Here is a 10452-nt window from a genome sequence, read left to right as displayed (position 1 = left end):
TCCATCACCACAGCTCAAAGATGTCAATTCTTGTTACCCTTATTCAGCTGTCAGAAGCATAGAAAGTGATTGGAAAGACTGTGACCTAAATCAGACAACTTTAGTCAATGTCATTGTTGTTGATTGCCTTCGAGTTGAGCACGACTCATGGCAACCCTATGAACATAAGGCTTGAAGCCTTTCTATAACTATCAATCCTTATCAACGTTCATTGAGTTTCCAGACTGCAGATTTTCCCAGTGCAATATGCCCATGATTTCCTGACTGCTGGTACCAAGGGTATTGATGGTGGATCCACGGAAGATGAAGTTGCTAACAGTTTCAATCTTTTCTCCATCTATCATGATGTTGCCTATAAGTCCAGTGGTAAGAATTTGTTTTCTTGACATTGAGATGCAGTCCAGATTGAAGGCTGTATTCTTTGAGCATCTGCAACAAGTGCTTTGAGTCCTGCTCACTTTCAGCAAGCAAGATTGTGTCATCTGCGTCACACAGGTTATTGATGAGTCTTCCTCCAATCTTGATGCTACGTTCTTCTTCATAGAGTCCAGCTTCTTGAATAGTTTAATCAGCATACAAATTGAATAGGTATGGAGAAAGAATAAAACCCTGACCCACTCCCTTCTTAATTTTAAGCCATGTAGTGTCCCTTTGCTCTGTTTACACAACCACCTCTTGGATTAGGTATAGGTTTCACATGGCCACAATTAAGTGCTCTGGGATTCCCATTTTTCCTAATGTTATCAATAACTTGTTATGATCCACACAGTAAATGCCTTTGCATGGTCAAAAAAAGCATATAGACATTCTTCTGGTATTCTTTACTTTCAGCCTTAAATGTTGTTGTTGTTGATTGCCTTCAAGTCTAACACAACTCATAGTGACCCCATAAACAAAATGCCTGAAGCCTTTCTATAACAATCAACCTTTTTCAAAGTTCATAGACTTTCTGGAGGCATGTTGTTTAGGAAGTGGGTGCTACTCCTGCTTTAAAATACTGGCTTGTGTATAATCTGTTTTCATTTCTACTTTCCGGTTTCTTGGGTATACATCTAAGAAGGGAATTATTGGGTCATGGGCTAAGTCTGTCCAGGGCTTATTTTTCCTTCTGTTTGATTGGCAGTCCAACACCAACATCTGGTGGCAGAAGCCACCAGGGCATCTGCTCGGGGCTTTAGTAGGAAGGAGCCAGTCCCGAGCACCATGTTCTGTTCAGCCTGTTGATGCTCTTTTGACCCCAAACTCGGTGTCTGCTTTTCATGAGCATTGTGGGGGGAAAGAGGGCTTGGGAAAATCCAGGCTGAGGGACACTGACCCTCTGCCCCATGGCCTCTGTGTTGTTCCACTTCGTTTACAGTATTACAGCTGCAGGAATAGGCATTGGCAGCATCTCGGTCCTGCCCATCCCTGTCCTTTGCACAGTGGGACACTTGTCATGTTTCGCTGAGTTTTCATCACACCCCAGTGTAAGGGCAATGTGTACCTCCTGGGAGGAACCTAGAGCGTCCAAAAAACCATCCACCATCCCATAGTGAAAAGCAGATTTTTCTTCCTGGAAGCGTTCATATGATTAAACTTGGGTCCTTGTCTAGGGAATCCCAGGGGAGGTGGGGGGAGGAGGTTTTGAGGTGATGGGCAGGTGGGCTGTCTCAGCACCACACCTGCTTATCTGTCCTGGTGAAGAAGGGGTGTGGTTGCCCACCATCCTTGGCCCCTCCTTCCTGCTGGGCACCTTCAGGGGAACAGCTCAGCCTCTCTGAGCCCAAGACTCCACTGCATCACCAGCTTAAAAAACAAACCACCGGGAACCTGGTGTGTGAGGTGCAAGCAGCAGGAGCGTTCTCATCAATCATTAAGCGGTCACACAAGGGGCAGGGGCAGGCACAGGCACACTCACTGCAGGACACAGTGGCTGAGCCAGGGGAGCTGGAGGCTTCTGTCCAGGTGCCTGGGGACAAACTGCCTCATCTCACTGTCTCTCTGCCCTCCAGGACCAAGGCTCCGCCCAGCAGGCCTGGAATGGGTAATGGTGTGAAGGAGGCCACGGCACACCTGCCGGAGGATGCTGAGCCCACCCTGCACACACCCAGATCCAGAAAGGCAAGTACTTTCTCCCTCCCCCCACATCTGGAGAACTTGACCCTGCCCTGCACCCTCTCAGCCCATCGCTGCGGCGCCGTGCCTGTTCTCACCAAGTCAACGCTTCATTTTTCTGTCGTGTCTGCTGCCAAACACCCTCACATGTGCACCTAGCCCATGTAACAGGGCTGGCAAGGCCACGGGAAGATGGGGACCAACAGGGTGGTAGGTGGTAAGTGGGAGATTCGACTCATCAAGACGCACTGATACAGATTTGGCCAGGAAGCTGGGGTGAAGAACAGTAGGTGGGGAGCCCTTTCCTCCCTCACTTGTGGAGACTGAAGATTTTGTCAAATGGAACCTGAGTCCTTCCACAGGATTACCCAACTCGTCTTAATGCCCACGCCCCTTCCGTGGCATTGCCCAGCTTGTCTTAATGCCCACGCCCCTTCCGTGGCATTGCCCAGCTTGTCTTAATGGCCACGCCCCTTCCGTGGCATTGCCCAGCTTATGTTAATGCCCACACCCCTTCCGTGGCATTGCCCCGCTTGTGTTAATGCCCACACCCCTGCTGTGGCATTGCCCAGCTAATGTTAATGCCCACACCCCTTCCGTGGCATTGCCCAGCTTATGTTAATGCCCACACCCCTTCCATGGCATTGCCCAGCTTATGTTAATGCCCACACCCCTTCCGTGGCATTGCCCAGCTTATGTTAATGCCCACACCCCTTCCGTGGCATTGCCCCGCTTGTGTTAATGCCCACGCCCCTTCCATGGCATTGCCCAGCTTGTGTTACTTGGAGGTAGGGGAGTGGAGATGATCGTGGAAAGTGCAGGGTAGGGCTAGAGACTCATCAAGGGGCCCAGATACTAGGGGAATAGGAGAGCCTGGAAGGGGCCCCCTGAAGGGCTATGGTTAAGGCAGTTTTGTCTGCATTCCTCCATGTGAATTGAGAGAAAATAGCTTCCCCCTGCCCCAGAACAAAAGAACTTGCCCAGCCTGTGCCATTCACCCTAGAAGCAGAACCCCTGACTCCATGTGAGCCACACACTGACCCCTCACTCACTGGGGCGGGACACAAAGTCCACTCTGCCAGAGGTCACAGTGATGCCATCCTCTCACCTCTTCCTGAACTTCAAGTCCAGCTGCCAGAGCACAGGGCAGGCAGGTCCTGGCCCTCAGCAGGAGTGGCCAGACTCAGGGCGGGCCTGGCCCTGGGGCTTTAGTGACCTTTCCTCCAGAACACTGCAGAGGTTTCCTTCTGCTGTTCTGCTGCATGTGCCACCACGCCCACAGAAGTAGCAGTGGCCGTGAAGTTGACAGGTGCCCTCGAGTCAACAATGACTCATAGCTATGCTGTGAAAGACAGGTTGGAACTCTGCCCCGTCCTGTGCCATCCTCACTCTCCACCTTATTCAGGTCCCTCTTGATTGACTCGGTCATACCATCTTGATGAGAGTCCGCCACACCTTCCACCCACAGAAGTCACAGTCAAGAAATCCAATGGATCACATTGGGCAAATCAGCAAAAGACACCTTTAATGTGTTTTAAAAAGCACAGATGTGATTTAGACCTTTTGGTCTAAGATGTGCCTTACCCCAAGCTGTGGTCTGTACAGTCACCGCATACACATGCTTCAGATCTGTTCATAGGGTCACTACGAGTCATACTCAACTGGACTGTACCTAACAATGACAAGGAAAGATCCATGGAAAAGCTGTTGTTGTTGTTAAGTGCTGTCAAGTCGTAGGCGACTCATAGCAACCCTATGAAAGTCCTCAACACTTGTGTGACTTTGATCCTTTCTCCAGGTTCATAGGATTTCTGGAGGCAAGCTGTTACGTAAGTGGATGCCACTCCTGCTTCTGAGTGAAAAAGGAACATAGTAAAAGAGTTGATTGTACAGACCAGAGCCTGCCTGAGGGGGAAAAAAAATCAATCTGAGAAGAAATACAGTCAGGCTCAACAAAATAGGAATAGAGGGGAAATTCTTCAATATAATTAAAAGCATGTAAAGAAAGCCAGCAGCCAAAATTATTCTTAGTGGAGAGATTGAAGGCATTCCCTTTGCTAATGGGAACCAGACACAGACGCCCCTTATCACCACTCCTATTCAATACTGTAATCAAAATCCTTGCTAGAGCAATGACGGGAAGGGGGAAAAATGGAAATAAAGGCATCCAAATTGACAACGAGGCAGTAAAATTCCTACTTGCAGATGATACTGTCGTGTATATAGAAAATCCCAAAGATGCAGCAAGAAAATGACTAGATCTGATTGACCAGTTCAGCAGAGTAACAGGACCCAAGATCCACATACCAAATTCTGTTTTCTTCCTCCACAGTACCAGAGAGACCTATGAAAAAGAAATGAGGAAAACAAGAGCCACCCAGAAGATGGTGTGTTTAGGAATAAACCTCACCAAAGGCACACGAAAACCATAGACTACTATAAGGAACCCAAAAGTGACCTAAAAAAATGGAGGGCTCTGGTGGCTTAGTGGTAAGGAGTTGCACTGCCAATCCAGAGGCACATGGTTCAAATCCACCAACTGTCCCACAGGAGAAAAGATGGGCAATCTCCTCCCATACAATTAACTACCTCAGAAAGCCATTAGTGGGTCAACTATGAGTCAGTTCTGACTCAACAACAACTTACAATGCTTATAGAACTGAAAACTTAAAAAGTGTGAAAATAGCAGTACTGCCAGTAGCTATCTCCAGATACAGTGCAGTCTGGTGCTGGCACAACTAACTGGGTATCTATTTGCAGAAAATGGAAACTGGATCCATACTTCATACCACACAGAAAAAAATGAACTCAAGATGGATCAAGGATCTAGGCATAAAACCTAAGCCTATAAAGGTCGTGAAAGAACAAGTGGGGCAAATTTAGGGACCCTAATCAATGGCAAAAGCAGGCTATCAAGTGTAAATGAAAAATGCAGTCAGTAGTGGATCAACCAGACGATTGGGACCTGCTACATATTAAATCCTTAACTGTGTCAAAAGACACCTCCAGAACAGTGCAGCGAGAACCTGCAGGCTGGGGAAATGTCTGGCTGTGACACCCGATGAGGAGGTCATCATCATCTTGATGGCCATGTTCTGTGCTTCCTTCCAGAGTGGCCGCCACGACGTGCTCAGCTCTTTGCTCTCCGGGGCCCTGGCCGGTGCCCTTGCAAAGACAGCGGTAGCCCCACTGGACCGAACCAAAATCATCTTCCAGGGTACAAGCCGTCCTCCTGTCTGTCTGTCCTGCATGCTGACAGAGCCCAGGACCCCATACCCTACTGCCCTGCAGGGGTTAGGAGAGAACACTCTTTCTGCAGGAGCTGGTCTCTGTGCCTCAGTCTCTGCACCTTTAGTGTGGGAGGTTTTATCTCCGTCTCCCTCATGGGACCAGTGTGAGGCTCAGTGAGCAGACATGACACACAAACGCATACATGTACGTAGATGCCCTCATGTACAAATACATTCAGATGTCTAGGCCCTGGGCGAGCACTGTGGGCCATAGCCTTTGTTCCTTGGCCCACATGGCCTGGGATTCTAGATCTTTCCCAGTACAAGCCCTTCCTAGGCCTGCCATAGTTCAGAGCAAACAGAAGGCATGCGGCGAGGTCATCTTGCAGGCTCCTGCTGCCGCTCTTGGGAGCTGCCCCTTGCAGAGACCCACGATGTTTATCCTGGGGTAGCTGGGCATGGGCCACTTCCCTTTTGGAGAGAGATCTTGGGGTGGGTGGGTAGGGAATGGAGACCCCTCAGTGGTGGAAGGAGAGAGAGACCTGCTGCAGGGACACTCCCACCCCAGCCATGCCTGGCCCCAAAGGAGGACTTGCAGTGACCACTTCACAGCACAGTCCCCAGTGGGCCCTGCAGACTGACGGGGTCAGGGGTCACAGGGTGGTGTCTGGCAGGTGTGACAATTGCAACCTAACATGCTTTGTGTGTTTACTTCTAGTGTCTTCAAAGAGATTCTCTGCCAAGGTGAGGTGCTAGGCCACCAACTCTGGGTTTCTCACCCTAACTGTCCTCTTAGAAGGGAAAGAGGGGAACTGTGTGAGAGAGAGATGCATTCTCCCTGTGCATCCCACCCTACAGCTAGACCCCAGGCTACTGGGGGTGTGGATACAGGGATCTGGAATTCTGCCAGTGGATGGTGTCCTAGAACATTGCAGGGCTGGGGTGGAAGGCACCTGATGTACAGTGTGGCCCTCAGGCACAGGTGGGCTGGTGACCTCTAACCCCCCCCCAGGAGGCCTTCCGGCTGCTCTATTACACCTACCTCAATGAGGGATTCTTCAGCCTGTGGCGCGGAAACTCGGCCACCATGGTGCGCGTGGTACCCTATGCCGCCATCCAGTTCAGCGCCCATGAGGAGTACAAGCGGGTGCTGGGGCGCTACTATGGCTTCTGTGGAGAGTGAGGCTCCCTGAACCCTCTCTGGCCCCCTCTGCAGTCCTGTCCCCTTCCTTAGTCCCCTCTCTGATCCTGGACCTACCCTCCCTAGCCCCGCAAGACCCCAGGGAAGGGGGGTGGGCCCGGCATCCCTTCATGGAGAAGTGTCAGTGCCCTGGGGCTGGACCCTGTGTCTCTCCCCTTCCCTTTCTCTTGTCCTCTCTCTCTGTCGGGTGTGTATGTCCATCTGTCTGGCTCGATGTCTCAGGGTCTCATCCTCACTGCCCTCCACCACAGTGCCCTGCCCCCATGGCCCCGGCTCCTGGCGGGTGCGCTGGCAGGAACGACGGCTGCCTCACTGACCTACCCACTGGACCTGGTACGAGCACGGATGGCTGTGACACCAAAGGAGATGTGAGTCACGAGGGCCCATGTTCCCTAGAGAGAGCCCTCACTGGGCCCTGCCTGGGTCCAGCCCGGGTCCAGCCCCTGCTCACTGGTGACTTTCTCAGATAGGCACAGCACAGCCTGCTTCCTTCAGAAATGGGCACAGATGTGTTACGGGCATAAGAGTGAGAAATAAAGGCCTAGCCCTCATGGTAACCCCAGTGCTGACAAGGGAGTCAGAGCTTCCATGCATGGGTCCCTGTGATTCCAGAGCACATGGCTCGGTGCCCAAAAGCTGGAGGCCCCCTCGCTGCAGACACATGCCCAGCTCCTGGAGAGCAGGTGGCTGTGAACTTGGTCCCTCGCCCTGGTGGGCCACACATCTATCCCCCACCCTCCCATCCTCTACCCTTCCCACAGGTACAGCAACATCTTTCACGTCTTCATCCGCATCTCTCGAGAGGAAGGCCTGAAGACCCTCTACCACGGCTTCACGCCCACCCTTCTGGGTGTCATTCCATATGCAGGGCTAAGCTTCTTTACCTATGAGACGCTCAAGAACCTGCACAAAGGTGAGGGGCAGGAGGCGGGGCTTGGGTTGTGAGGTCCTGGGCCCTGACATCCATGGGCTCACACTTGAGCCAAGGAAACCTTGATACCCAAGTTCTCTGAGTCATCCTGCCAGCATCCAGTGTACCCTCCTGTAGGCTGGCTGTCCCTCACAGCACACACGGTCACCCGTCCGTTATCACACAGGAGCGCAGCGGGGTCCCTCACAGCACACACGGTCACCCGTCCGTTATCACACAGGAGCGCAGTGGGGTCCCTCACAGCACACACGGTCACCTGCCCGTGCTCATACACGAGCTCAGCGTGCAGGTGGAACTGCAACATCAGAGATGCGCTTTGGTTTTGATAATTTTGAGAACACTTAGAAATACATAAAGGTACAGAGAATGCTACCGGAACATCTATACCTGCTGTCCAGAAAGGACAGTTATTCATATGTTGTCTCGTTTGCTGCAAAATGTTCTTTGTTGATGAGATAAAATGTTGGTAAATCCCAGGTCTCCCCTCCCCAGGATCCTTTATTAAAAATGTGGAGCGTAGCCCTCTAACCAGCTTTAAAAATGCACCTGTGGGTTGTTAAAAGTACATTAGAAGTTTAATGACTACAGGAGTGACACTCACAGGGTAATGGCTCCCCTTCCCCTCTGGGACCCTCTGAGCGCCCTGTGGTGAGCGTTCCCCTCTGAGGCAGGAGCTGGCCTCTAGGATGGCGTCAGTCTCCTGTAGCTGCCTTAACCACCAGGTGGGCGCCTTTAAAGAACAGAAGGTGATTCTGCCAGGCTGGAGGCGTGGAGGGTGGGGCAGGACGAGGGGAAAACCCTTCCGAATGGCTCCTAAGGACTTGAGTAGGGTTCCTCACTCTGGCCCCACAGAGGTCACCTTCACAGGTGCGGGGTCAGGAGTCCTGCATTCCTTCAACACGGCCTTTGAACACTTGCTTAGTCAGCTGCCCTGAATTGAGTGTGACTCTGGGATCATCTTTGCAGAGGACTCAGGTGCGCCCCCAGGCGGCTGCTTACAGCTTTCCTCTGTAACCAGCCACCCCTGAAAGCAGGCTTTGGGGTGTGGTCACCAGGCTGGGCTTCACTGGGCCGCAGCCCCTCAGGCCGCTGTGCTTGGCTTCACCAACACTGTCAGACCCGTTAAAGGTTTTTACCAGTCTGGGGAACAAATGACATTTTTAAATTCAGCTTTGCACTCTTAGAGCTGAATTTTCAAAGTAGATTTGATTGTTTAAAGCAGTTTCAAATTTTGAAACAAACTGCTGAGGATGTCTAGAACCCGAGGCCGCAGAGTCCAGTCCGATTTCTGACAACTGTAGAGGACAGAGCAGAAGTGGCCTTATGCTTTCTGAAGCTGCAGTCTTCACAAAAGCCGACCACCACGGCTTACACGCACTGGGCCTTCCGCTGAGCGCCCTGCACCACCAGGGCTCCTCAGACAGTCCTTGGGTTCCTGCAGGCCCTCTTCCCCCTGCACAGGCTCTTCTGATAGTCGCATCTTGCATTTGTGTGGCACATTTGTTCCCACTAATGAACCAGTATTAGCTCAAGTTCCCAGTTCACATCAGGAGTCACTCTTTGTGGCAGAACTTCCCATAGAGAATCCCTGCTGGTGGCTCATGCAGACTTTCTTCTCTTTTTGACACCTGCAGGGGCCTCGAAAGACCCATCAGGCCTCTTGCTCTGTGTTGATTATGGCAAAGTATGAACATTCTGGAAACATTTACCTGGGAGAGGTGGGCACTGGTGAGGAAGGCATTGACTCTAGGGACCAGGAGTGGTGGGATGTGGACAACAGCTCGTTCCAGGCCCTAGGACTTTTGTCAAGGGATTCTTTGAACCTTTCTGGCATGTTTGTGGTGTTGTTATTGTTGTTGTGTATTGTCAAGTCAGAACCACCCAATAGCTGACCCTCCAGCGGGTTTTCAGAGGCAGAAAGATGGGAGGAGATCGCCCATCTGTCTCCCGCAAAGCAGCTGATGAATTTGAACCAGAGAGGGTTTTTTTTTTTGCCTTTGAGGTGTGTGAGGTGTGCAATTTGCCTTTGAGATTTCAGTGCAGTTTCTTACCACTAGGCCACCAGAGCTCCCCACATGTCTGTAGGCTGCTCACGTTTGTTTAAAAAGGAATGGCCTGGGGACTTTGAGAGTCGTGGGCTCTGGTGAGAAGAAGGAAGAGGGGCGTCCTGGGTGCGGACACACAGCCCTGCCCTGTTACATTTGACAGGGTGGGCTGGGCGGGGTACTCGAGTGCACCTGGAGCTCCTGCTGGGAAGGCCATGCATCCCACACTCTGTACCTTTGTTTCCCCTGCAGAGTACAGCGGCCACCGACAGCCCTACCCCTTCGAGCGCATGATCTTCGGGGCCTGCGCGGGCATCATCGGGCAGTCGGCCTCCTACCCACTGGACGTGGTGCGGCGGCGCATGCAGACGGCGGGCGTCACGGGCTTCCCGCACACCTCCATCGTGAAGACGATGCGCACCATCGTGCGTGAGGAGGGCGCGGTGCGCGGTCTCTACAAGGGCCTGAGCATGAACTGGCTCAAGGGTCCCATCGCGGTTGGCATCAGCTTCACCACCTTTGACCTCATGCAGATCCTGCTCGAGCACCTGCAGGGCTAGGGCTGCTCCCTGGGCCGGGGTTCGGGGTTCGCCTCTTGTTTCCTGAACTCGCAGAGAGCTGAAAAAGGAGCGCACCCATGCACAGTGCCTCAGACCCGCCCGCCTGCTGGGCCTGAAGTGCCAGAGGGGGACAGGAGGATGGATGCTCCGACTGTGCAGACGTGGCTGAGATGACAGCAGGCAGAGGCCTGGCTGCAAGCAGTGAGGCACTGTCCAGGGTGGGACCCCGCTGTCTCCGCTTTCAGCTTTGTCTGCTGCTTTGGGGGAGCCCAGGAAAATGCAGCCACTCACGCCACCCAGCGCTGCCTCCTCCCAGCTGCAGCCTGGCACCACGACCTCCTGCCTGTGTCTGCCAGGGCTGCCCTGCTTAACCCTTGGTCTCACAGCTGAG

General features: G+C 52.4%; 1 protein-coding gene across 1 annotated transcript; it reads left to right on the top strand.

Moving 5' to 3' along the window:
* Nucleotides 1-2019: 2019 nt before the first annotated feature.
* Nucleotides 2020-10061, top strand: SLC25A42 (solute carrier family 25, member 42). Its single transcript, XM_006885966.1, has 7 exons — nt 2020-2100; nt 5206-5311; nt 6043-6068; nt 6337-6503; nt 6777-6893; nt 7287-7438; nt 9754-10061. Exons 1-7 carry the CDS (start codon nt 2020-2022, stop codon nt 10059-10061), a joined length of 957 nt encoding a protein of 318 aa, XP_006886028.1.
* The last annotated feature ends 391 nt before the right edge of the window (nt 10062-10452 follow it).

The sequence above is a fragment of the Elephantulus edwardii genome, unplaced genomic scaffold (genome assembly GCF_000299155.1).
Source record: "Elephantulus edwardii isolate Elephantulus edwardi_28Jun2011 unplaced genomic scaffold, EleEdw1.0 scaffold00045, whole genome shotgun sequence".
NCBI classification, from domain to species: Eukaryota; Metazoa; Chordata; class Mammalia; order Macroscelidea; family Macroscelididae; genus Elephantulus; species Elephantulus edwardii.
This window is presented reverse-complemented; position numbering and strand designations above follow the sequence as displayed.

Excerpts from the sequence above, each read along its gene's own strand:
- SLC25A42 (XM_006885966.1), top strand. The coding sequence starts at position 2,020 with ATGGGTAATGGTGTGAAGGAGGCCACGGCACACCTGCCGGAGGATGCT. Across the intron at positions 2,101-5,205 it reads ACACACCCAGATCCAGAAAG|AGTGGCCGCCACGACGTGCT; the intron begins GCAAGTACTTTC and ends GCTTCCTTCCAG. Across the intron at positions 5,312-6,042 it reads AACCAAAATCATCTTCCAGG|TGTCTTCAAAGAGATTCTCT; the intron begins GTACAAGCCGTC and ends GTTTACTTCTAG.